The sequence below is a fragment of the Eleginops maclovinus genome, chromosome 12 (assembly GCF_036324505.1).
Source record: "Eleginops maclovinus isolate JMC-PN-2008 ecotype Puerto Natales chromosome 12, JC_Emac_rtc_rv5, whole genome shotgun sequence".
NCBI lineage: Eukaryota > Metazoa > Chordata > Actinopteri > Perciformes > Eleginopidae > Eleginops > Eleginops maclovinus.
Window position 1 is genome coordinate 7,838,961 of NC_086360.1, and position 27,518 is coordinate 7,866,478.

At 38.6% G+C, this 27,518-nt stretch overlaps 1 protein-coding gene across 1 annotated transcript in view; it reads right to left on the reverse strand.

The window, feature by feature from the left end:
• The window catches only part of adamts3 (ADAM metallopeptidase with thrombospondin type 1 motif, 3), a 139,325-nt gene that overhangs the window by 82,514 nt on the left and 29,293 nt on the right, over positions 1-27,518 (reverse strand). Inside the window, exon 5 of the mRNA XM_063898319.1 lies at positions 1,479-1,666. Coding sequence (XP_063754389.1) covers positions 1,479-1,666 — 188 coding nt within the window. The remainder of the gene's footprint in view (positions 1-1,478; positions 1,667-27,518) is intronic.

Sequence of the window (27,518 nt, forward strand, 5' to 3'; positions counted from 1 at the left end):
GTAGAGATCATATTGTGATTAGGATCAGACCAGCCACTGCAGGCGTAAAAAGGGCTTTTCTCAATTCAATTCAATTCAGATAGCTTTATTAGCATGACCATAATAACATACAGTATTGCCAATGCTCTGCACTATTGCAACATCCACACACCAATCCACATTTTAAACGTAGTGCTAAAATCATAAACAACCTGAACAACATCAAGAAAATCACTCCATCATTTTTTCAGGCCATCTCTGACCTCACCCATCTCCAATCTCAAACTGTATTGTGATCTTAGCTACAGATCTGTACATTTGTGACACAATCTTTACTGTTCGTCACTTTGACAAAATATGTCCACAGTAATATAAACACCTGACCAAGCTCTTCAAAACCTCATCCGTGGAATTTTCTGATACAGAAGGTGTGTCCCGAACAACCAAATTGGACCACATTTTGGTTTATGATACAAACCAAGTCCTAAGACTAGCCTCTCCATGACTCAGCCCAAAAAAGTGGCCCAAAAAGATTTTAAGCAAGGCTTGTTTTTAATCTTGCAGATAGTTAGAAACTATTAATTGTCGGTTAAGTGTTGAGTCATCTGTCAATTATTCATGTAAAACAAATATATCTTCTCAAAAATATATAAAACTGTCACTAAAATACTTTTTTTCTGAAATGTTGAATCCCCCTAACCACTAGAGGTTCTTGCGCATACTGTATATATTTGCCCACAATATATGACACACACACAGCAACTAAATATTTCAATAAAATGGAAGGAGTTTCTGAATACATGTAGGTTCATATTCAAATATGTTCCTCACCACCCATTAGAGGGACCAATATCACCATTGGTAGATGTTTCTCTGAGTACCATAAGGAGGTTCAGTGTCGAGTGTGTAGTTGTTTGAGTAAGTGGTTCTCAAGAAAACACAGCTACCCCCGAGGCCAAGCAAACAGCTATATGGGCACTCCATGAATGTGGAAAAATCAAGTTATGAGGACGGGAGAATGTTCTGTATTGCTGGGGTACTTTCATTAAGGGTGCATTTTTTGTATTCTCACAAAATCCCCATTCAACGAAGATATGAGATGAAGGTTTTAAACTCCTAAACGCAAAGGTATTTATCTTGGAATTTGAGGAATAATCCTCAGGGACACATTTGCTTTTTCTTAAAAAGACTGATAAAAGAAATGCTCAAGGAGAAAGATAGTGGAACCATAAAGGTAATGCAGAGAGGATTTTAGCTCTCTATATCTGGATCTGCACTGTTTGTCCTTGCAAGCATCTGACCTTATCACAACAGTTTATACCTTATGAATTTCACAGTTCATATAACCATTCAAATATGTCTTTTTGCACTGACCCTCAGTGTAGCACTCTTAAAAAATTCAGTACCTAGTATTGCCTGTTTGTCCGGCACATAGAAAATTGCATTAGACTGCTAAAAAAAACTCAATCTGGTGACAAAAACAAAAGAAAGTGGCTTACGATATTCATGAGAGTGAGGAGGTAATTTTGCACGTGCTCCTTGCCGTGAAACCGTACCACCGAGTCGTCAACTCCCAGCAGGATTTCGATGTTGTAGTCATCCTCCCCGGCATCTCGGCGACGGCGGACAGTCTCGTTGACCTGCCGGGCTACAGAGTCTAGAGTCCCGGGTACATCCAGCTCTGGTTCTGTACAGGGAACAAGGGGAGGTAGGAGTGTTAATAAGCATAAATGTATAAGCAGAAGCACAATCAGATATACTTTGTTGATCCTGCAAAATGAAATGGGGATAAAACGCCTAAAGCTGTCATATGGTTGATTTAATATGTTTGTCATGTAACTGAAGGTCTTATATTATATTTGACTCCTGCAAACAAATCCCACAGCAACTCAAAATATTTTTTTACAGCTCTGAAATGATTTGCTGTATTTCAGTTTCATATCATATAAGAGGTACAACAGACCAACAAATAATTAAAATACACTCGATTCAAGGTTTCATTCACATCACGTAGCACTTGCTACATGCCTCCACACAACACTGGTAAGGTGGTTTCAGTTTTTCACTGTGCAGTCAAAGTCATGGTTTCAAGGAAATTACATTTTAATGAACTTGCACCGTACTATGCCGCCCTCACAAATGAATGTTTCTGCAATGACTCATTCTGTACAACCACTGATGGCAGTTAGAGTAGCATTGATTGGGTAAACACTCAGGAGTGTTGAGCTCATGAGGTTAATAAGGGCTTCAGTGTACACAGATAACAGCTCTGTGATAGTTGAGTAAAAGAGTTGCTGATCATTGCCATTAAAACCGTGAATCATTGCCAGTTATAAAAAAACACATTTATAGCATGCACAGATGTTCACTGTAGCTACATGACATTAAAATAAGATTTGAATTCAAAGTTTATGTATCTGGGTTTGAGAATGTACTGAATTATCAGATTTGACAGCTCTATAAAAAAAAGGTAAGTTTTTTTTTAATGGAAGGGCAAACCCCTCTTAATACTGCTTAGCCTTATAGTCTGAAGACTGAGGCTATCTCTGTCATAGCTCCAACTGCTGATATGAAATCCTTCATTTGGCCCCTTCGGTAATCCTGGGGAAACGACTCTGAGCGGTGATAAGGTGGCAGCAGATATCCCTTACTTTACACTTTCCTTTACAGTAAGACACACTAAGATTCAATTTACCCTGCATTGAGGCAGAACTGCTGAATCTTTGGGCATTAGCAACTTGGTTGGTATTAAATGCAGGCGGGAAAGCTAGTGGGGAACATCTTGGCTCGTGGATGAATCACCAGAGAGTGTTTAACTTTGCTGGAGCTCGGGCCGACAGCGAGGCTGTGATTACGCTTTCTGTTTGTTTTGTTTGGTCTCAACCGCTTTTTTTTTTGTTGGTTTTGTATTTGGTTCATTTAAATCTTGTTTGAGACTGAACCTTGAGTGCACTCAGGGTTCCTTTAAACAGAGTTTCACAAATGTTTTCTGACACATTCTCTCTGTTTTCTGAAGAAAAACATTTGCCATCAATTATAAAACACAGATGAACAAACTCTGAACATCTTCATTGATAGAGAGACTGGAAATAGATTTTTTTGTAAATTTGTCTATCAGCAAAGTGGAGAGTTCAATTCGGCTTTATTTCTGTAATTAAAAAGTAATTTCCACAAGTACTTGCTGTGAATATGAAATGTGTTTTATTTTAATTTATTGTTAACTGTGGATAAAAAACAACAAAAATCCAACTAAATATCAGAACAGTACATCACTGTGATGTGATTGCAAGCTTTTAGCCCTTTGAACATACAGTACATAATCAGAATGATACTTAGAAGCTCTACAGAATAAGAGCTTAAATATATGATGCACACACTGATAGGATTTGATGATCCCAGAGGTTTCTTCCATTTTTCCCCATTAACTGTGGGGTTTCTTAGGGAGTTTTTCCTTCTCCTATGTGAAGGTGTGGTATTGGTATTCCTTCTCTGTATAAACTCTAAAGTGACTCTACTTTGACTGATTGATGATTTTTTGTTTGTAGTGCATAGCTTGGTGCAAATTCTTATATGTAAAAGTTCAATCAGAGCTGATGATATAGCAGGCTGCCTGACTGTGTGTGTGAAGAGCCCCCTGGTGTACTTTTGTATTTGTTTACAGCCAGCAGGTCTTCAATCTGATCCTCAAACTGAATTGCAACTGAAGGCGAAGGGGGTTCATCTTTCATTTGGTAATGGCCATACAACTCCGCCTGTAGTCTGCCAGCAAGACATTACAGGCCTGGAACAAAAATGAAAATGGGTTCATGTAGGTTCAAGCAGCCCATTTACAAACACACCAGATTGGGTAAACAAAGGTCACATGGACTCACAAGACGCTTGTGTATTAAAGACATTTTTCGGTAAGCTCTAGTACTGCCGTGTTAGCAAGTTTGGCAGAGGGTCAAGTCAAAACAAATATCCTTCCCGAGCTGACGAACGTAGCTAAACCTGATGGATGCGTCTGCCGTCAGTGCTGGAATTAACCTTCTCTGGTCTTAAGGCAGAATCCTCTATAATCATTGAATAACTACGTATTGCTATTGTCCAACAGCACTCTCGGAAGAATATATTACTTTAGACATTTGAGATGAGTTAACTGGGATTAACTCTTCCTGGACTTATTAAGTGAAGGACCAAACTACCGTTTCCCTGAAATCTTATTAAAATAAATGTCTATACCCAAATAAAGACACGGCACAGCTCCATCATGTTCTCTGAACCTCCCCTGAATAAATAAAGGGTTAAATCTAAAACACATTTCACACTTTCTATATTTCATCCACATTGGGTGAAGATACTGCGCTGGCAAACACTTGGAAATCTCAAGCCATAAATAAAAGTGCAGGCCATTTCTCATTTTTCCAGGGATGCTTAGGGCCGCAGACAGGGCCAGTGATTGAGTGGAGAGGGAGCTAAAATAAATAGGAAGAAATGGCTGCCACCTTAGCTGTGGCCCGGCTCCTACAGTGTTGGGATTGTGGAGTGCATTCCTCCTCTCCGCCGTTCCCGTCATGACACAGGCATTCTTGTGCAGAGGGCCAGCTCCCCCCTCCCCCTCCTAAGTAAACAGGCTTTCTGAGGTCCCTACATCAAACGCACAGGACTTCCCCTCAGCAGCGCTCCTTAAGACCGCTAGTGTGCTTCAGTCAGCGGACGAGTCCCCCTCACTCCCCACTCTCGCCCCACCCAGGGCCCATGACCCAGTCCCACGGGAGCCCCAACGTGCAGCAGCAGACCAGGAGATGGGAGAGGCCCCCGTCTAGTGCCTGCCCACACGTGGCACAGAGCAGCAAGGTGGCAACGAGGCCAGCCAGAGCCGCCACAGGCTAAAAATGGCACAGAGGTAAGCGACAGGCAACTCGCCATCAGCCCGGAGTGGAAATCTACTGTGTCCACCGGGACGCCATTAATATCCACACCCCTGAGGGACACATTAATGTTCTTATTAACCTGGTTGGGAAAACATAAGGAGAATTTTTTTCAGACTCAAATGCATAAAAATAGTGCTCAAAGCTTCTTCTCTGAAAAAGTAGGCCTTTATATTTGTTATCACAATGTTAAAACATCCAACAGAAAAAGGATCTTTATTTATGGCAAAAAAGCCCAACATTATCTGGGGTATTTGCATTGAAATATGGACCTGTAATCCCTTTATCTGTTTCTGTTTTGTATGGGGCTGCAGGATTGGCCTATATTCTACTGCGTATGGAATGACACGGAAATGCACACTTAGTGGATTGGAAAATTGCATGAATTATATACTCTGTGAGCTGAATGTAATTTGTCTCATGTGTCACAACTAGTAACATCTAAGTGGGACAAACGGGTAAAGGGAGGGGGCGGGATTTCTTTCTGCAGTGGTTTTGTTAGAGAAAGAATGTAAGTAAATTATTAAGAACAATTATTCATAATGATTTGAATGGGACTTGATAACAACATGCTGTTTAAAGCTGATGAGCTGATGAAGTTCTTATAGAAGGAGTAAATTCATGAATAGCTACCCTGATGTCTGCCATGAACTCTACAAAAACATTTCGACTCAAACTGCTCTTGCACATAGGAGGGTTTTATTTCCGATCCATTTAGATATGCTGCAATATACACAGGTGTCAGCCACACAGCTCCATTTTCACACTGACTTCCCATGTGTGCCGGTCACTGCAAACAAGATTAGAGTGTGATCTAACACCTAACACCTGCTGTACTGTAGTGGTTTCCAACACAACAGTACCAAGGAACATGGCATATTGCTTCACAGGGTAATCTCGACGCACATAATCTATAGGCAATGAGACACATTGGTTCAGAAAGCGTTTCAGTTTGTGTTGACTAATCAATCTTGAGCTAGCTTTGGTTGAATCCTAGTAAACTGAAATGCAATCTTGATGCATATCAGCTACAATCTGACAAGGATTTCGCTTTTTTTTGGCATAAAGTTAAAGGGCTACTTGTAGAAGAATTGGCTGTTCAAGTCAATTTTCAATTTAAAGGTCTCCTATTATGCTCTTTTATGGCCTATGTTATAGCTCTCAAATATATAAAAATAAACGTGTCTCTGACGTGTTTTGCTCAAGATACCAAACAGATCATGCATTTTAGCATGTCCGCTATCCCTCTGTTTCAGCCCCGTTTTCGAGAGAGCTGTGACTTTCCCTTTCATGCAAATGAGCTGCTGCTGCTGCCTCGCCACTTGTTATTAATCCCCTTCCAAATGGATAAAACCACAATAACATGTATACATGCCCAGTAAACTGTCATTACAACCATAAAACTACAATTACTGCCTCCACTTTTGTACTCCTCTGCCAACAATTCATTTCGCAATTTGAATCCAATGTCATCACTTTGTCATGTCATCCTATCAGATTTGATATCATTTGTGTGAATTTGAAGTAGCAAACAATCATTGATTTAGGGTTATGCTATTTATGCCACACATCTTTCATGTTTGACATTTATATCTTCCAGTCTCCTCCTTTGTTATTTACTTGCTGTAGTATGGGGCATAAGACTGCAAATTCTACAATAACATTGATAAGAAACCAACATGTCTATGATTCCTAGCTTTCTCATTATGGCAGTGAAGTGGTTCAAGTACCAAGGGGTTTTAAAGCTGCAGCTGATTTAAGGCTGGCAATTTACTTCTTGTTGCGTAAGGGCATTTTTCACTACCTAGGGCACATAAAACCTGGGATAATTACATTGGATTTTATGACTGAGGCAATATTGTTCAAGCATTTTTCTTCCCTCAGCCTCAGAGTTGATAGCAGCAGCAACAACAGCCTAATTACCGGCAGTACACCGCAACAGTAGAAAAGATGCTGGCCATAGCATTTCCCATGGTGGAGACACCATGCAGGTTTTTGGTCCTGTGTGAGTGTGATGTGGATTTAAAAAAAGCTGTGTTTGTGTCTATGTGCATTCTCCGTGGCCCACCCTAAGCTTATAAAACACAATTAACAGGCTCGTGGGGAGAGAAACACTCCTGCTCCCACCGGGCCTTATATTAAAGCATGACTAAAGACTTAGCTGCTTATTCTCAAAAAATGAATCTCAAGAGTCCTTTCCTTGCAAACGTAAAAGATCCTTTGAGTTTTAAATGTTCCTCAAAAGGTTTTGCAATAATGTTACCCGGATGTACCGTGAAAAATGGTGCACTTTAATGTATGTGAATGCGAATGAATGGTTTGTAAACCATGTATAAAGGTTGTATTTGTATAAAGCAACATATGTCCTGTATATGTTAATAAAACATATTATTTGTCTTCTGTAAGATTGTGCAAAGTACTGTTAGTGTCATCAGTAGCACTTGAAATAACTGCAAAGGACCCAAAGGAGCCACAGCAGCAGGATTAGATTATTTGTGGGCCCTTTAAGATGATCAAAACAATCTTACGTGTTAAAAATAGGTCTACTTGGTTCCAAGAGGAAGCTAAAATTATGAGAATGTGACTGTACTAGTTTTTTACCAAAAGAACCATAAATAGCACAGGCATGTTAGTTATTAGCAGCCAGTTACGGGGGTGATATTGACTTGCATATGGTGATCAGACTAAATTTAGCTACAATAGGTTTTGGACGAAGGTAAAATATAATATTATCATGACGTGTTTAAATGTAATCTTGAATAAAAAGTGTTAAATATGATGTGGCTATAAACATTTGAAAACAAAAATCTCACCATGTAGAACATATCATTATCTCTATTATGTGTCGCCATTTGTCCTTAAAATATCGGGGTGTGATTTTTTGTTTTTTCCATTCAGTGATGCTTACTACTTATATATATATGTGGGAGAAGCCAAAGTGTATGTTTGTGCCACAATGGCACTATTCAGCAAGGGGGGTTTTTATCTATTTTGGACTGTGTAACAATGTTGAACTGTATAACCCACCCTTTATTCTATTAAATAAAACCTGAACTTCCTTAATCAATTAAGGCACAGTTTTGTCAAAGCTGTATTGAGTTTACCAATAAAACTGATGAATACATTGCCAGTCCTGAGGCTGTGTATGCGTCACCACCTTTTACACATAGGACGGATATGCTAACATAAATGACACGAGACAGACAGGATTATCCTTTTGTCAAACTTGAAACACAAAGTAACAGGCTCCGAGATTGCGAATATTGAAGGTGGAGAGTCAGTTTTTTATGTATTTAGCGATGAAATATATCAGATCGCTGTGCCTCAGTTCTAAGTTCATTTCGGTCCAGAGTTCTGCATCAGACTGTATGTTTATCTGAGACTACCAGATGAATAAACTTGTTCCAGAGCTGGAATTCTAGTGGGAATATAACACAAATTAGACATCATTAAAATAACACGTACTCCCTCAGTTAATGTGACATTTTATGTTTGTCACCAAGGTCAAAGCCATCATCATGAGCTGCTCTTTTATCCTGATGTAAATAAACGTTAAAGTCGAGGCACCAAGGTGGTATCTGAACATGTTCCTGTATCAGAATGAGTAACTTTGAAAGCCTGTGAGCTGATAAAAAACCTCATGGATGCTGCTGGTGACAGTGGAGGGAACACACACACACAAAATAACAGGGTTTTTTTGAAGGATAAACTTTTTACTACGAATGACTGTTCATCAATTTCGGTTTGCTGTGAGTTTTGTAATTACTGAATTGAAATGTACTACATCTCCTGTGGATACAGTCATTTTCAATTAAAAGAATATTATGGCTGCAAACCCTTTAATGAACACGACTGCAGCTCTGCAGCTCATTCAGCTAACTAATTTGGCCATGTGATGCAAAGGTGTTTTATATAATACTTGCTGAGAATGTTATGTACATTTGTGTTGCTTAGCATTTTCTGTTTTCCTCAAAGGCAAGAGGAGAAGTTATATGGAAAGGGCAATGATAACTGCGAGTTAGACTATAAACAGGCACTACGGTTTACAGTGTTTCCTTATCAGGACTAATAAGCATCATTTCAGTAAGGTCTGCAATGTTCATCACATTAGGCTGGGTATGGATTATCTGTTCAAACCAGTTCCCGCCAAATAATTATAACAAGCAGAAACATTTGGTCAATGTGAGGTGATTGAAAAGCTGTCACTCAATAGCTGATAGGGAGCACTGGACATTTCTCTTTAATTTAGAATCGTTTGACCTTTGACATTTTATGGAGCCCTCAATTAAACTAATCTCCCCCATCATGCCTAAACCCAACCAATGAATTAATTAAAGGCGAAAAATACTAATCAATGCCAATAATAGCTTAATGAGGGTGGGTCATGTATGCATTCGACTTGCAAATCAACAGCAAAAAACAACATGTAACAGATTGTAATGCTAAATTAGGCTTAGGCAACACAACTATAACTTGCTTATGTCAAAGCGGCAAAACCACTTGGTAAGGTGTAAGAACAGATTGTGATTAGGGTTTCGTTAAGATTTGTTAAATGAAAGTAAAAACTATAGTTGAGAACACAAAGACAACCAAACCTTGTTAGATGAGACACAACACTAGTCGTTTTTTTTCTGTCCTCAAAATCCAGTCTTATGGAATTTCCCACTCTTTCTTTCCCCTAACTTTAGTCTTTTCTTCCTGTCAAACACGTACATTATTTGACCTTCTAGTTGGTGTAGCACGCCCTTTCTCACCAACATCTGTAAGGCTGGTCACCACTGATCATGACCATTTTATAAGCAAAACATTCTGGGTGATTGAGACCTAGACTTAGATCGCAGTACTAAACTCAGGAGTTAAGACTTTATTGGACTTGACTTTTGTGTGCCTTGACACCCTACAAACTTTACTTGACATGAAACATTGGAGGTTGAGGTTTTGACCTGGTTAAGTCCCAGAAAAAGTCAACGTAATCAAGATAGCAACAAGTAAGCCCCTTATGTCAGCTTTTGGGATCGTCTTAAAGACTTCCTTTTCAGTGATGTCGTCTTTTTTTTCAGACTTTAGTAGTTACTTTGTAGGGAACAATGTTAATATTACTTACAGAACTCAAGGCCAAACTAACAAAATAAGAACCAACTTGATGCTAGAAACTAGAACTATCCCTTAAATATTATAATTTAAAGAATTAAAAGACAAAGACAAACCATTACTTACATTATTATCCGAGTTAATAGAGGAAAGACAACATATTGTGTTGGTTTGTTGGGGATTCAAAGAATGTGCTTTTGATAAATTCACTTTATTTAAACTTGTTTTCACTTTCCAAGATTTTAGACTTCCTTTGAGCCTTGCACTGACAGACTTGGCTTTGATTAAAACACTTCAAAAATAATTTGCAGAAAAGAAAATGCTTTTCTCGTGGGCAAAACAAGGAGACGTATTATATTGAAGGTGTTTATATACTATTTAGACAGGCTGTAAATGTTTGCCTCTGTTTTTGCCCAGGAGTACCTGAGCAGGGATTTCTGATTTTGTAAGCAGTCTTTTCAACTTCAAAGTCCGCTTAAGGTCCAGCCGATGGGAAACTTATAGAGCGATGTGTTTGAATTTGGAGGACAGACTCAAAATTGCTTTTTGCATCAGAATTATATAAGCACAACTTGATTTACTAGTAACAAAAAAGTGCTGTTCTTTTGTAAACATAAGCTTGGCATGAATCTTCTCATCTTGCTTTTTTAGTAAGATTTCAGCTACCTCACACTATTCCTTTACATTGAATCTGCTAGTTTTTCTAACATAAAAAGTCCCTCTGTTGCATTGGTGCTTATCTGTTGTTGTGCCGCTGAGTCACAGACTATCAGACTAGTGTGGAGTGTGTTTGTGTGTGAGTTAAGAGAGGCAGAGAGAGAGTGTGTCGAGGCAGACAACGGCAGGCCTTGTTGGGGTGGGTCAGTTACAACATGCAGCCAAACTTAGGCTTCATTCATTCTGGGGTGCGAACTGCCTTTTTGGAAGAAATGCTCACTGTATTTCCTTTCAGGGAGTTCAATATATTTTGGTGACCTGCATCCGTTTTTTTTTCTCTCTTTCTTTCAAAGAACAAACACCCCAATGTCATCGTTGAAAGGTCAAATGACAAACTGTTTCCACTCTATCCCTGCCCAACACAACTGATAAAATACATGAATGTGAGAAGTGGAATTCCAGAAAAAGGACTGAACGGTTCCAAGCAATGCAAAGTGGTGAATGAAGCCTATTTTTAACCATACCATGGATATTTGTGGCCCTGTTTGTTTGATTTATTATGGCATAATATCTTGAAAAGTACCAAGCAACTACAATAAACTGTGGAGTATTAATTCATGGACTTATCTTATAATTGTAGTTCATTTCCATTATTGATATTTAAGGCATTTGGCAGTGTGTAATGATATTTTAATAGATCAAATTGGATCAAAAACATATCTTCTAAAGGTGGAAATAAAATACAAAAGAGCTTAACGTCCAGCCAGCAACTCCAAAGAGCTTTATTGTCATAGGAAATATCTTCCAGTTTCTTGCAAGGTTGCTGGATTTAACAGTAAAATAGATGGCTTTAGAAGCTTCTTCTGAATACAGCTTTACTCCATAAAGAGAAACAGACTGATATGTATTTATATTTGAACAAATAAAGTTTTCTTTTTAAAGAGCTATTTACTTTCTTTCAGTGTTGTATTTCACATTTGATAAACAAATCACTGTAGATTATAACAGGTACACATCTGAGGATGTTGTTTTAAGAGATTCTATTGAGTACATTAAACTTTGTTTGACACAAATGGGGCAAAGCCTGCGAGCTACTTCAGGCAGTCAACTCGAGCACCAATGATACATTCGCACATAACGCCCCTCGACACTCAAAACATAGTCTCGTAAATCTGTTGCTCTGTTTAAGCAGTTGGATCTGCCTACCTCTGCCTCACTAATGCTGCTGCCGCTACTGCTGTTTCCACGCTGGTAATGCGTTCACCTCACTGCTGCTGCTGCTGCTGCTGCTGCTGCGTTCACGTTGGCGATCCTCGCCTGCCCCACCACAACCCCAGCTTGCCCCCCAGTTTCTACCTGTAGGCTCGGGGGATAGTTATCTAATCATCACTCAATGTTATATGTTAATATGTGGAGTGATGAGGCCCAAGCCTAGACGCCAAACTCAAACTATATACTGTTTCTAATAAACATATAAATGAAACACGTGAGTTGTCTGACTGAAATACACATAACTGTATATGATGAAATGACAGAAAAGGTGTCAGCTGAAGACTGAGATGTGATAATGTGATAGGAAAAATAGCTAATTGACCTTGTGAAGAAATCATTTTTTCAAACATAATCCTACTGAAGATCAATGAATCCATCGAAAGATCACTTTAGTGACCATAATATGAACAACCTTTCATATACCGTGTAATTACAATCACAAATTATATTTTGGCTGATCATTATTCTACCTTAAAGACTGGATGATTAGGTTTTCCTTTAAATCCTGGAAAGGTAGAATAGATAAACTGGGACAATGAAGGTGTGAAGAACAAATTAACCAACAGCACCAACCCAACAATTCAGCCATAGATAAAGACTCATAAACAACTAGAAAAGAAGCATTGAGACAAAACAAACCCTTAAACAACTCTTACAACAGCATTACATCTGAGGAAGAGTTCTGGGTATTTCTTTGATGTGCATGGTAGTGTTGCACGGTGCACCAGTACTAGAACGGTATCGCAATACCCTGCCATTAAAAACGCTACGACAGCTCTACATGATCACCGCCGCAGCGCCGCCCGTTGTGACGGGACCGGGGTGTGGAGCAAAACACCTAGGCCTACTTCAAGTTAAAGACCTAACACACTTAACTATCAACATCTGGAACTAGCTAAACTAGTTATAGATATGTTTATTCTTCACTGTCGGGTCACTCATTACTGGATCATTGAGCTGCATGAGACGGATCATACGACTGGCTGTCAGGAAAGGGAGTACTCCGTTTATTTCTCCGGTGTTAAGTTAATGTAAACTTTTGAATAATGTAGTTCATCTACTATAAGTAGTTTGTTTGACTGATTTTTTTGCTCCAGGTTGGAAATAAAGCACAATAATGACATTTAGGATGGTTTCCCTTTTTTTAAGAAAAGTATCGAAATCGCAATTCTTGACTTGGTCTCGGTATCGAAACGAAAACGTTGGTATCGTGGCAACACTAGTGCATGGTGTAATTTCCAGACATTTGGGTAGTGTTGTTGCAGCTCTTAGACTCTTACACAGTGCAAAGACATTCTGTTTAGGCGATAAGAGTAAAAGTGTTGCAATACTAGGAAATGCCATACAAATGTTATTATTTTTCTGTCACACAGCTGCAATCCCTTTCCTCCCATTTTTTTTTCGGCCCGGTATTTTTCTGTAAAGGACACAGTGGATGTAGAATCACAACAAGAAACAAGAATCTTAAGTATTTGGCTTAAGCAACGCAGGCAGAGGAGATGGAAAGAGGTGTGCAAGAACCTCTTGCAGCTGCCATGTGACTTTTGGGAACGACTGGATGAATCACAGCGAGTCAGGCGAAAACACAACCATGCATTTCTTGATTCAAAATATTGGTCAATGCTTCCAGGGATCTTTTCCATCCTCCTTCCTTGGCTAGATCAGGAGGCATAATTATCACCAGGTTTCAGATGGAAAGAACTCCTCAGACGCATTCAGGGTTCATACTTCCAGAGACGCGAGGCAATGTGGATAAGATCTTCCCAATATGAAGGGTTATCACACAAATAGAGAAGGGCTGTATTATCAGACGGACAAAAATGTAAGAATGAACCGTGACATTATAGAAATAATAACTTTCCTGATTACACCACAGAATTCAGCACTTTTTTTTATCCCTTGACACTACAATGCATTTTAAGTCTTGAGAAGTGGCAAAATACTTTTGGGCTTTTTCAGACATCACACAAAGACTCACACTCACACACACACTCACAAGGGAGCATTCAAACTCACCTCTGACATTGGCAAAATTGCTTCTATTTGCAACACATTAGAGGAACCATCCTCACTAAGCAAACATCTGATAACCTTTACAGTTTTCAAATCACTAAAGGTAAATTGCTTTCACTACCACTAAACTTGCCTCACATCCAACTAATTCGAAACACCCGTCTCACATGCCCACAATAGAAATCAGATGGTGCTTTACTTTTTTCTTTTTTTTTTACGAGTTCTTTAAGCTCCACCTTGTTTAAAGGAGGGAAAGCTCAGTGCAGAAGTTTTTTAAGGCTTCCAGAAGCAGGTACCTGTGTTTGGAAGTCAAATTACTAAACTTCTGAGGGGTGAAACAAGGAAAACCATTAGCTTGTTCTGAGGAATAATTTGCCATAATCACAAGAGTTCACAAGCAGACACAGCAGAGATTTACTTCACACATGTTTGTTTAAACGTAGCCCAACTTTAGATTTCATTAGAGTATTGTCACGCAGCGTTTATCCGCACAAACTCCACAACACAGCTGCTGCTGGTGGTGGGATTCCGTTAACAAGGCTGGGTTCAGTGGGGCACAAACAAACACAAACAAACAGGCAGAGAACAGCTGGCAAGCACCAAAGATATTGCTGCACACCAACAACTTCAGAATCATTTCATCCTTCCACTGGCACATCACCTGTGGCCTGTTATCTGTCTGTGACAATGATCCCAAAAGTGTGTGTGTGTGTGTGTGTGTGTGTGTGTGTGTGTGTGTGTGTGTGTGTGTGTGTGTGTGTGTGTGTGTGTGTGTGTGTGTGTGTGTGTGTGTGTGTGTGTGTGTGTGTGTGTGTGTTTGTTGACCATGCTTTTGGGTGGTGTGGAATACAAGTCATAGGCACCCAGTTTATAAAATAAATTAAATTAAAGGATGTTTTTTGGCAATTTTATATTGTTTATTTGTCTAAGTTTACATATTTATAATTCATAATCATTTCCTACATTCTTTTAGTGTGGACATTTGAGTTCAGCAGTGTGTTGTATCCTCAGTATATTTAATGTTTTTTGTGAAAGTATTCAGATTTTCTTTTCTACACTTCATACGTTTTAATGTAGATCTACATTTTAATAAGAAATGCCAAGAAATGACACTGTTAATCACTTCACTGACAATTACCTTTTATGATGAAGTAGAACAATGAATTGAGACATTCATGCAAATGTATAAACATCCGATGGACTCTAATCGAGCTATAGATACATGGTTGAATAGAGTCACAGTTTGGAGTCATTCTGATTGAGTAAATGAGAAAAATGTTGCTAAATTGGCACAACAACTTCATAGACAGTATTGCACAATATTTTTCCTTATCCAGTTTCAAAAGAAAGTAATGCAGTAATGTTTCCCTCATTTACTTTTCACATTATATTTTTGCCTTTAGAACTTCTGAAGGAAGATTCAAACCCTGGCCACTGTGGTAAGAAATCAGCATTAGTTCATATGGCACCTGCTCTACTGGGTGAGCTACTGAGTCTAAACCTATTCCCAGGCACATCTCTAACAAGTGTATAAATGGTTTATGTCTTCATATGGACACAGTGGCTGAAATCAACTAGGAAAACCACGTTATTAGCACACTATCAGAAAATGGTCAAGAGACACGCGTAGATTGAGTTCAACAAACACATTTCTGATTTTATAATTCTTCACATTCAAAGTGAAACAACCAGAACACTACGGCTGAAGGCGATACCTTTTCCCCAAAAGGCATTTACTGAGCGCTCATCCTTCCTGCATATCATCCCACTTCTGAAAAAAATAGAGCTTCTGCCCCTCATAATTCAGTATTTGCTTTCCTTCATCTTATGACTCCTGCCATCTTTTACAGCAGCCAGCAACTGGTAAATTCTCATTCTGGCGCAGCCTCTTGGCAGACTTAAAGCCCTCCGTCTGCTTCACCTACAAACAGATGGTCTAACAGCATCCATCTTTAATTGACATCATTGGTTGGATGAGACCTCTAGGAGTTTTTGTGGAGTTTTCTCTTCTGGAAATCAAAAGACTCCTGACCCTCAAAGAGGAGAAATTACTTTTCTGATCCCATCATTACAGAATACAGTGTCTGTATTCTAAGTGAAGAAAAAACAGGGGATGGGGGGCCAGGCGCTCTGAGGTTCAACCTTCACACTAAAGAGAGCCAGTTGCAAATACGTGTCATCAGTCCAGGTTTGCTGAGCACAAATGCTCGCGTTCAGCAACACCCTCCTTTAAAATGTACACGATCCCAAGTATCAAAGTAGATATGGTGCAAAATGCGAACGCTTGTAAAAGCTGAACCACTTGTAAAGTACAATGTGAGAACTTGCAGGAAAAAAATCTGAGCTTGTGTGCATACATTTACACTTGTATAAAATATCAACGTTGGCCTATCTGTGAACAAATTTGGAAGTCACAGGAAAAAAACAAAACGTTTTGTAGTGTACGAAGCCAAATACATTAAATAACTACAACTTGTTTTTACTTTTCTCCAGAGCGCCGTGGTTCATTGTTTATTAATGTGGTTCAGCAGCATTTACCGCCCGCTGCAGTGCTGCTCGTCCACTGGCGTTTAGTCTGCCATTAACTCGCGGCAGCAGCCGCTGGAAAGTATTCACTGTCTGACTCTCACACAAGCAACTGATGCATACCCCCCATCCCCATCAGTGAATGGGTTTCAGTCTGAATTGACGCTGTTTTGCATCACAACGCTGTTATGAAAGTTTCTCTGGTATAAAAAATGGGTGATTTTATCATAGCAACCGAAGCTAATCTGACTATCTTGACTACTTGCTAATCATATTGTGGCATAAACCATTTTCTACCGGCATATTTTTCATTATGATTTTACTTGTTTACTTGTCTGAAATGGCAACCTGTGTAGCCTATGTATTGATTCAATCTGATAGCTGCTATAATACAAAACGGGAAAATGTCTGCCTGCTCTTCACAATGAACAATAACAGTGAATGGATGGTGATTAAAGTAAGGTAATATAAACAGCATCACACTGAGCCTGGTTAGTGTTGCCTGACTTTATAAAGTGTGTGTTTTTTATACATGTGAAGTCGCAATCTAGTCACTTTGCTCAGCGCTACTGATCGTTACAACATGTATTTGCCTTACTCGCCATGAACTGACTATACGGGCGTATGACTGTGACTGTGTGTGACTGACCCAAGCTTGGGCCTCGTCTTTCTGATTTCTCCGCCCCTTCGCTCCAACCCCCCTCCCTCCCCCTCATTTACAAGTGAAAATTACTTTACGACACAATCATCGCAAGAAGTGTAGCAAAAGTCAAGGCTGCAGATTTGTAAATTTACACTGCCACAGAGCAGGTTCGTGAAGTTGTAATGACTAATTTGAGAGGTTGTAATAACCAAGTTGCAGTTGTAATGGAAAATATATTGATATTTTTATGCAAGTGAAAATTATTCTCACTAAGTTCATTTTTTAATTTTTCTACAAGTGCTCACATCAGGTTTTACAAGCTCTCGCATTTTGCACCATATCTACCTTAATACCAAGCGTCTAAAGTCATTAATTTCCTTCTGCCCACACTAACCACAATTGAAGAGGAACAACAGATGAGGTTATTACCTGATTCAACCTCAAACTCCATTCTTTGAAAGCAGCCAAAATGTATTTTTATATCCCTCTTCTAACCTCCGCTCTGGACTAGCTTTTATATGTGGGTGTAAAAGGTTAAATTAGAAAGGTTTTACATTTATTTGACACCAAACTGCTCAGAGTTTAGCTCAGCTTCAGCCAGCACAGTGAGTATTTTCTTAACGCAGTAAGCTGCTTGGCAGCGGTGAAAACATCTTACTCTCCTGTTATAAATACCCCCACTGAGTCCTTAGTTAATCAATCGCCACCTTATGCTAGATCATATTTTTTGGCAGATTCTGCCAGAATTCTACAGATAAAACTATTTTCTTTTGCTTTTTGTCTCTTGGTATTCCTTCCAGCTCACCAAATTGCACCACACTCAGCCAGCGCCCTCTCTAGTTAACGCGTCTATGCGACAAACTAAAATCACCAATTTTCTTTTTCCATATAGATCACTTCCTCAGTCATTGAGAGTCTATTTTTAATTGTTTTCTCTTCAGGGCTGATGCCATTTCACTGGTTCCTAGATCTATTTTCACTACCATGTGAAAATAAAACCTTATATCCAAGTGCTGCCGAGGGTGAATCCTTCACCTGGGCATCAGGCCAGATAACAGGAGATCAGTTCTCAGAGCACACGGAGGACTTCAGACATTTGCTTTCACACACATCTGTCAGCATGATTAACAGTGTGTGTGTGTGTGTGTGTGTGTGTGTGTGTGTGTGTGTGTGTGTGTGTGTGTGTGTGTGTGTGTGTGTGTGTGTGTGTGTGTGTGTGTGTGTGTGTGTGTGTGTGTGTGTGTGTGTGTGTGTGTGTGTGTGTGTGTGTGTGTGTGAGGGGGGGGAGTGATAGATTGAAAAATATCACATCACCAAAATTGTTAGGGGAACAGTCCGTTCCCTGAATGCATGAAACGAATACAGGATAGCAACTCTTTTATATAATACAAGCTACAATTATTATATTATAATCATAAAGTTGACTGACAGAAATATGATGAAGGAATCATTTGTCATGTATGGAGAAAGAGAAATTCGTTTTGAACTCTTGGGTATTGCTATTGATTATTTTTTCCTAATTTCCACCACCTTTAAGAATGAGCTTTTAAAGCTACTAAAGAACCAATCAAAAATAATGTAAGTATTAATTGTGAATCAAAAGAAGTGTTAATTGCAGCCCTAGATATAATCAACAGGTGTTAACAGTTCAGGGTTTTCAAAATGACTACTTTATAATCCATAAACCCTGGTTAAGTTTTCTTAATGTTTGATTTTCTCTGACTTAGTTGTTAGTATTTATACAGCCCCCCCAAAAAGTAAGAGACCACTTCAACATTATCATTTTCTGTTGTTTTATTATTTATAGATATGTCTTTGAGTTAGATTATTTATATTATGTTATATATATATATATATATATATATATATATATATATATATATTTTATATTTTATTTTTTATTGTATTCTATAAACTACAGACATTTTTTCTCTGTGCTGGAATTCTACAGACACTGGAATGGCTGCTGTATATAGAGATAAAGATTTAAGAGACATTTGGACTGATCTCTTAATTTTTTCCAGAGCTGTATATGCTGCTAAATAAGTAATCATTTCAGCAAAGAAACACAAAATGCCAGTTTTCACACCGCAACAAAGCAGATGATTTTGGCAGTATCATAAAAGTGTAAAATATTCTGTTGCAGTAAAGCTTTAATGTTTAACTATAAAATATTTTCAAATGGGAACAGCGACCATAAATCAGATATCTACATCATTTAATGCTCTGAGCTATAAAATACATCAGATATTCTTTGTATGGTCCATGTCATGTCAAATATGTTCAATGGTCGTACTGTATAATGATTTTCTTTTTTCAAGGCATAAAATTATCTAAAAAAGGACCTGTTAAAAAACTGGATTCATTAGTGCTTTTATTACTAGACAGAAACACTGGTATATGTCATCGCAGAATAATACGCTCATTGAGAAAACAAATGCATCAGATCAATTGAAGGCTGAGTTGAAGAATAGGTGTTCCAGTAGAGATCAAGTTGTAGGTTAAAAGAGATATTAGGTGAGGTCCAAGCAAGGGAAGCGGAGCAGCCATAGGGTCCCCCACTTTACACCCCGATACTACGCCCGGGCTGTTTTTGCATCAAGAAACATATTGGGTGTAGTTAAGGTGAAAAAAGAGGGGTGAGTTTGAATATAGGTGTGGTCCGAGAAATGGCAAAGGGAGTTGGGGGTAGGAAGCAGAGAAGGAGCCATCGGGATTATGATCCGGAACCCAAGTTAGTGTCTAGATATTTGTTATTGTGAGTGTCTGTAGTTACAGAATAATAGGGTACATCTACTCTCCAGCTAGATAAGCACTTACAAATGAGCCTTCTCTTTCTTCAAACATCCAATTAAATTGATTGATCTGTTAGAACTGGCTTTATTAAACACACTAAGGTTTGTTTAAACAAGGAGAGCTTCCCAGGAGAAACCACCACATGCCAAAGAAAGCTGGACTGCTGGACCCTGGAGACTTCTTTCTTTCCATCAGAAGAGAACCTGATGGGGCAACACTTGCTAGGCAGACATATCAATTTCTCACTAACAGTACACAATCCCTTTCACTTTGTGATGCAAGGCACGTTTTCTATTTCTCCCAGCTCAGAGCTGTCAGAGTGTTCACACCGAGAGGAAGCTGCAGCGTTCACAGGATAGGGATGTTTTATTTTTTTTCCAGGATGGATACAAGACCAAGGTTAAGTCAGTATGTTTCTGTTATCTCTGAATCAAAAAGTCTGCAATGTGGTTTTATTTTGAAATTGATCCACACAAACTAAATCCCTCTGGTTGTGCAAACAATCTAACGGCATTGAGGTTTTGATCATTTTCATAAATCCCTCTGTTCAAGAATGATCACGATTGGAAGTTTTTTCAACAATCAATTACCGTGTGGTATGAATGTAGAAAAAGCACTATTCCATTGAATATCAGTGAAAAAATAACAAAAGACATAGGTTTGACAGAACTCATTATTACACTTTTGTTCCAATTTGTTAATTACTAATTATTAATACTGTTGATACTACCTAGACTCAGTGCAACACCATATGCTCTTATATTTCTAATATTGTGATCATCATTGTGTGGAAAAACAAAAAACAGCTTAAACAAGAACTGACTTTAGACAAAAACATTCTTCACTTATTTAATATTTTCATTATGTTGGAACTGATACAAAATATTGATAATTAATTTAATCATTATGTGTAATTTTCTTGCATGTGCACTTGCCAGAAGATAAACAGCTGTGAGAAGTTTTAATGGAAGATTTCAAAAATGGACAACATTATAATGTGTAAGCCTCTTTTCAAGATAAAAAAAAAAAACCTTTATGAAATCAACTGTTCACTCAGTAGAGCTCTGTAAAGAAACAATGTGCTGGATGATTATTAACACCTTTCCAAGTGTAATCCTCTCTCTCGTGTTTGCTTTCTTTGGTATCACATATCACAGAAATTTGTTTGAAAGGAAAACAAAATGTGCGAACGGCTGTTTTGCTAGCAGGAGTGTCAGCAGACTCCGGTTTCTACGAACTGAATTGTTAAAACTGAGAAATTAAGTAAAAACGTTGAGAATTATTTATTCAGAATCTTGTTCCACAAACCGCGGGATTGTATTTTGTTATAGGTGAGGCTTCAACAGGCACATTTCCCACAGCCAAGGTGACCTTAACACAAGTTATGAAAACTACCTATCTATCAGAAGAAAGTGAAAAATGGCATTAATCTCAGAGGGTCCATTACCGTTACAACATCACAATGTCCCAGAGCACAACACCTAGTCCATAAAGAAATTATGTTCCCAGTTTGATGTGGAAGAACTTAACTCCAACACCAGTGAGATGAACTGGAACACCAACTGTGTGGATAGGGGTTTGTAGTACAAGTCACAATGATAAACCCCTGAAAGTTTACCAAGGAGGGCCGGTTTGATAGGAACACAAGCTTGAAGACTTGTCAAATGTAAGATATTCTAAGTTGAGTTTGAAAATTAATTACTGACCTTGGTAACAGCAGTTAAGATTGTTTTATCAACTTCAGCCCACAGAGTCCCAATTTTGCTCAAGACCTGATGGCAACCCAAATACAAAAATATATTGTGATTCAATTTGTGCAACACGTCTTGGACCTTGCGATGAGATTACTTGTATCAACTGTGAGTAATGGTTTTAAAACTTGAATAATACAAAATGGGATCCCCAGCCTGAAAATGTTCATGTTAGAAGTAGTTTTTTACTTTTTTTGTCGGATGGCCCTCAATGTGTTAGTTTGACCCTGATGTGAAATGATAAGAATTTGAGTAAGATAGTGTGTTTTTTAACAATGACAACATGTCTGCATGAAGAGATCCTTTCCACCAAACATCAGTGTTGATTCTTATTAAAGATACTGTATTTGAGCAAATCCATGCAGCCTGGTTCAGAAATTCGATGGAAAACCTATTGGGCAATCAGGTGTGCTTCGGTACATGATGTACTTCCTCTTTAAATTAAGTCTGGGCCTTAGAAACATAAATGTGACAACATATTCTAAACTCAAGGTTCCCTAAGCATTTTGCTCTGGGACAACCAGTAAAGGACAACTTTGGATATATACATATATTATCTTATTGGGAAAGCTATAGCGAACATTACATTGGTGAATACACGAGAGAGACTGCAAGAGCACAAATCATCAAACCAGTCAAAAAATGAACTGGGAACAGATTATACTGATCGAACAGGAGTCAGGGTTCTGCAGAAGAAAGATAAAGGAGCCATCAAATCCAATGCTTGATATCATCCTTTAACGAGACAGATTATTTCCAATTACCCCGGCGTTCTGTGTAGTGCAGGTACATTTGAGAGTTGTAAATACTCAATCACAGATCAAACACTTGATGTTAGTGTGAACAAGATGTTGGCCTATCGAGTAGAGGTGGGTAAAGTTACTTTCTGAGTTTAACTCTGCAAAACTTCTTTTCACAGCTGGGAAGCCAATTATCTCGGAGGTGCACTTTCCTCAGCATCTTTGTTTTGCAAACACCAGCTGCTGTTAATCTGGCTCTCTGGCCTCAACAGGAAATAAGAAGTGCTGAAACAAACACAGCATCTTAACCATACACACAACGGAGATCAGGAGGATTGTTAGTAAGATTCTCCTGTGAAGCCCTTTAAAAGTTGATATCGACCTTCCAAATCCTGCCTGGAGAAAAAAGACAAATGCAAGTTTGCAGAAACTATCCAATATCACAGACATGACACATACTACAAGCAACAATAACAAAGGCTGTAGAAGACTGACTGCCATGTCTACAGCACATGACCAATCATGAAGGTAAGGTCTGTACAAATGTGTTGATCATCCTTTCCAGATGTGAAAGACATTGAAGTGTTCAAAGGGAACAATGGCCACAGCACTCAGAACAACACAGCTGACCACAGAGCAGGAAAAGGGTGCCTTGCTCAGAGGTCTGAAAGCTGAGCTTGTTATATATAAGGGTGGAATTACTCCTCCAGTGCCACGACCCACAGAATCTCGATTCTCTGTACACACTGGACATTACATGAGACTAGATGGGTTCAATGTATCGTATCAAATCAACAGCAGAAGATTGCGAGAGAGAAGCACAGGGGAGGCTACAGGGATGACTTTGCCGCACAGTCCAATTAATCTTCCAAAGCACAGCACAGCACAGCACAGCATCATTGCAAACCCTTTATTAGAGAGAGCCAGAGAGAGAAAAGAGGGGGAGGGGAAGCTGCAGGTGTGTTTTACTCGCCTGTTGCCTTGCCTAGAGTAATATCTCACTTAATGTCCCGAAGGTAAAGATCAATTTGGAAGCAACAGGCAGCAATACAATGTTGATAAAGTGTTGAACATGTCTGCATGGTGTTTCTTTGTCATGTAACAATTTTTATTTGTGTTTAATTACATATGGTTAAGAGCGTGCTGCTCAAGTCAGGAAGGCATTAGAAAATGTGTGAATGCTGAACCTCATCTCTCTTGATGCTCTGATTCACTCAATGATCCCAATAGTCATCGCTGAAATGGCAAAATGTGCGTGAAAAGGAGGTAATACCACCAACCTGAAACACTTGCACATATGACATGTTTTGAATCTGGAGAAGTGCCGCATGTATGACTATTTTAACAAAGTGTCTGCTAACGTTAGCGTTACTACTCCCTGTGTGCAACCTCCCGTCTCTGATGAGGGAAATTGCAGGAACAGACAGCGCATGGGCCTGATGCCAAGTTCATCGTCAAAGATTAACAGACCTTCACTACGATGGAGTGAGACCAGTATGTTTTGGTATGTTCGGTTGCCATTAGCTAGCATAGCGAAAATCGCTAGATATTTGCTAGGTAAGTTAGCCTAACATTGAACTTGCCACATGTGTATTTATGCACTGATGTGTCTGTCCTGCGTAGCTCTGCAAATCAACACCTGAAGTTGGGTGAATAAATAAACTCCAGTCAGCCGACTGTACATAACGGTAATTCAGTTGCCCTGTTTCCGCTCAAATTGTGTTGTTGTTTTGGTCTGCATTGCTGCATAAACTCGTGTGAGCTGTCCTGGCACAGCCATTAAGCAAATGTGCCCTCTGTTGTTGGAGTAAGAAGACACTTTCCCTCTTTAACATCTAGCTCTGTGTTCAGGGCTCCACAAAACCTGCTCAAAGTATCTTTTCCATAGGTGGCAAAATAATAAGTAAGGAGATATTTTTGCTTCTCCCAGGGAAAGTTAACATGCAATTTTCTTTTAAACTGTTGATGAATGATCAATTGACTATGTATTTTGGATTTGCCAAATAATAAAGTAGAGATCCCAGATCTTTGTTCTCTACAAACGTTGTTTTGAAGTTGTTCACTTTGTCATCTATTGTTTTTTTGCTTCTGAAAAGTGCAAAAACTACGGTTATAAAAGTAACAGTAAAATAACCGGTATTGAATCTTTTCACAAAGAATAGCAGGGAGTCCGTCTTTCCTACATGGTGTGAAGGCGTGAAGGAGAAAGACGAAACACATTCATTGTGTACATTAATGGTAGGATGTGACCAAAGTTTCAGGATAGTTGGCCCCTGCCTGTCTCGTAGGACACTAGGAAGCCTCTTTATGTCGCAGCTTATTGATTGCAGCAAAATCATCTGTAATCTCAGCAATCCTCCATAAATGACACATGCTAGTTGTCTATTTATTAATTATTTTAATAATTCCTGTTGGATGTTTTTTATCTTGATCAAATGAAGAGCTTGCATTCCTGTGACATAATCATAATCAGCCCATAAGAAAGCTACGTGAAATTAATTGTTCCTTTTATGGAATGCTTGGCATGACTGGAACGTCCATGTGGTCAATAGTAAATAAAAAAATAAAATAAAAACATTATGAAATAATTGAAGTGGCAAACCTATCCTGGGGAAATCCAGGACATTTAAGAAATGTAGAGTCAGGCACGACTTATACAAGGAGGTCAGAGCTAGTCCCACACCACCTGGTTTATTTAAGCCCCATTTGAACAGAATTACCATGACATGGGGAGGTGGGGGGGGGATATTCACCGTCCCCTTCAGGGAATTTAACTCATCATTCTAGACGCAGTTTAGACCACCATCGGGAAATTATAGCATATGGCAGTAGACACGGGAGTGTTGAAGGTGAGGTGAGGTGAGGGGGAAACGTGACACTCAGTCACTTCACTATTCAGTTATTACACTATTGTTTTGATGTATTACTATATTCTAAGCAATGTCTAAATTATCTAAATACTTCACATGATATATAACATTATGTATTCAACAATCAACAGGCCAGCATGACTCCTGAAATTTGCTCTTCAAATTTTGAGGCATGTATCTTGAAGGCATGAAAATAACTATTTTACCGAATCTGTATTCATGATTTTGACAAGGCTCGTTAATGCATGAATAGCATGTGATAACAAATACTGCAGGCGTGGACCCCCAAAAATCTTTTGGGATTGCTCAAACTGTCTTACTAGCAATTTTTAGAGCTCATAAAAAAATGAAGTGTTAAGGTTTTAAATGATGTATCAAGTAGTAATACCGATCATTCAAATTAAATTGGAAAGAAGGTACTAATGTGAATAATTGTAATATGATGATTCTATTTATTATCTGTATTTTGAATTTGATGTATTGAGGACAACAGAAAACATTGTAACTAACTGTAGAGACATTACTTTAAAGTGTGTTCTGGCCCTGCAACAGCATACAAAAATAAATAAAATGACTATATTTGCATTTTCAGAAGCAGAGGGATGAAACGGAAACGGTGAGTCATGTGAGCTTTTAATGTTGATCCTAAACACAAAGTGATTCACAGGAAAATGTATTTCCTGGGCACATATCTCTTCACGGTGGATGTGACACATCACAAGTTTCAATTAGCAGCAACAGTGACATTTGTTTGCTATAAATAGAGGGGAGGCTGCGTATACAAGGAAAACGGGGCCAGCTGTTAATAATAACAGTAATAGCAATCGCAGCAGGAGAAGTAAAAGCACTATTTTTCAAAGGTTTGCTTTTAAATGCATCTCACAGTGTTTGGTCTCAGTGACCATGACATATGGTAAGTGTCTTAACAGATACTTACCTGTACATCATTTTAATCATTTTATTTTCGTTTTATTATCCTGTGTGAACCACACTGTCCTGTTTTTCATCCTTATTCTGTTGCTTTAACTACTGAATGTCCCCACAGGGATTAATAAAGGTACATCTTATATTATCTTATCTTATGGTTGGAAGATTCGAGAAAGCTTATCATTTATTCTACAAGTTGATCATTTTTGTCACACAGATACTTTTCGCAAGACAGGTCAAAAATGATCCTCCATCATCTGTTAAAAACTGACTATAGCTATTTTGTTTTGTCACAAGAAATCAGCAGCTAGTGACAGATTTGCCTCACTGACACTTTAGTGGACACACAATCTGCTATAGGGGAGTGGTCATTTTTAATTGGCATAGCAATCAAAGATAAATAAAGGTACAAAGGAAATTATTGTCATCTCATATTTCAAGATGTTTACTTTTGTGGCCTGTTTTTAGCAACGGGAGAAAAAGAAGGTGTGTTTCCTCATAATATTCAAGAAGATAAATGACAAAAAACAACAGAAGGCCTGTTTTTTATTTGATTGCTGCAAGGGCATAAACACAGGTCCTTTTCACCCTATACCTCAATGTAAAATCTTGTTTTGTTGAGTTAGCAGTTTGTGGTTGGTAGTTGCAGCAGAAACTGGCTTGAGAGAATACAGTCCAGGAAGTTGTTATTTGTCCTATGGGGGGGGGGGATTGGAAGAAGAGGAGCACTTGTTGTTTTCCTGTGTGCACCCTGTGTGGCACTCCTTTCCTTTCAAAAGCCTGGCTTCATATGCTCTACAGGCATGTCGTTATTGTTCATACGTTTTGTTATTACATTACATTGACTTTCGTTACTATGTGTTATGGTTAGGGTGAACTGGGCATCAGGACCTTGAGCGATGTTTGATATGCTGTTTTTTTTATAGAAATCGTTTGCTGTCAAGTGGTTTTTATTTATAATTTGATTAGTCATTATACAGTTAGGCCATACATATTTGGACAGAGACAAAGTATTTCTAGTTTTGGTTCTGTACATTACCACAATGAATTTGAAATGAAACGATTCAGATGCAGTTGAAGTGCAGACTTTCAGCCTTAATTCAGTGGGTTGAACAAAAAGATTGCATAACAATGTGAGGAACTAAAGCCTTTTTAAACACAACCCCTTCATTTCAGGGGCTCAAAAGTAACTGGACAAATTAAATAACTGAAAATAAAATGTTCATTTCTAATACTTGGTTGAAAAGCCTTTGCTGGCACTAACTGCCTGAAGTCTTGAACTCATGGAAATCGCCAGACGCTGGGTTTCCTCCTCTTTAATGCTCTGTCAGGTCTTTACTGCA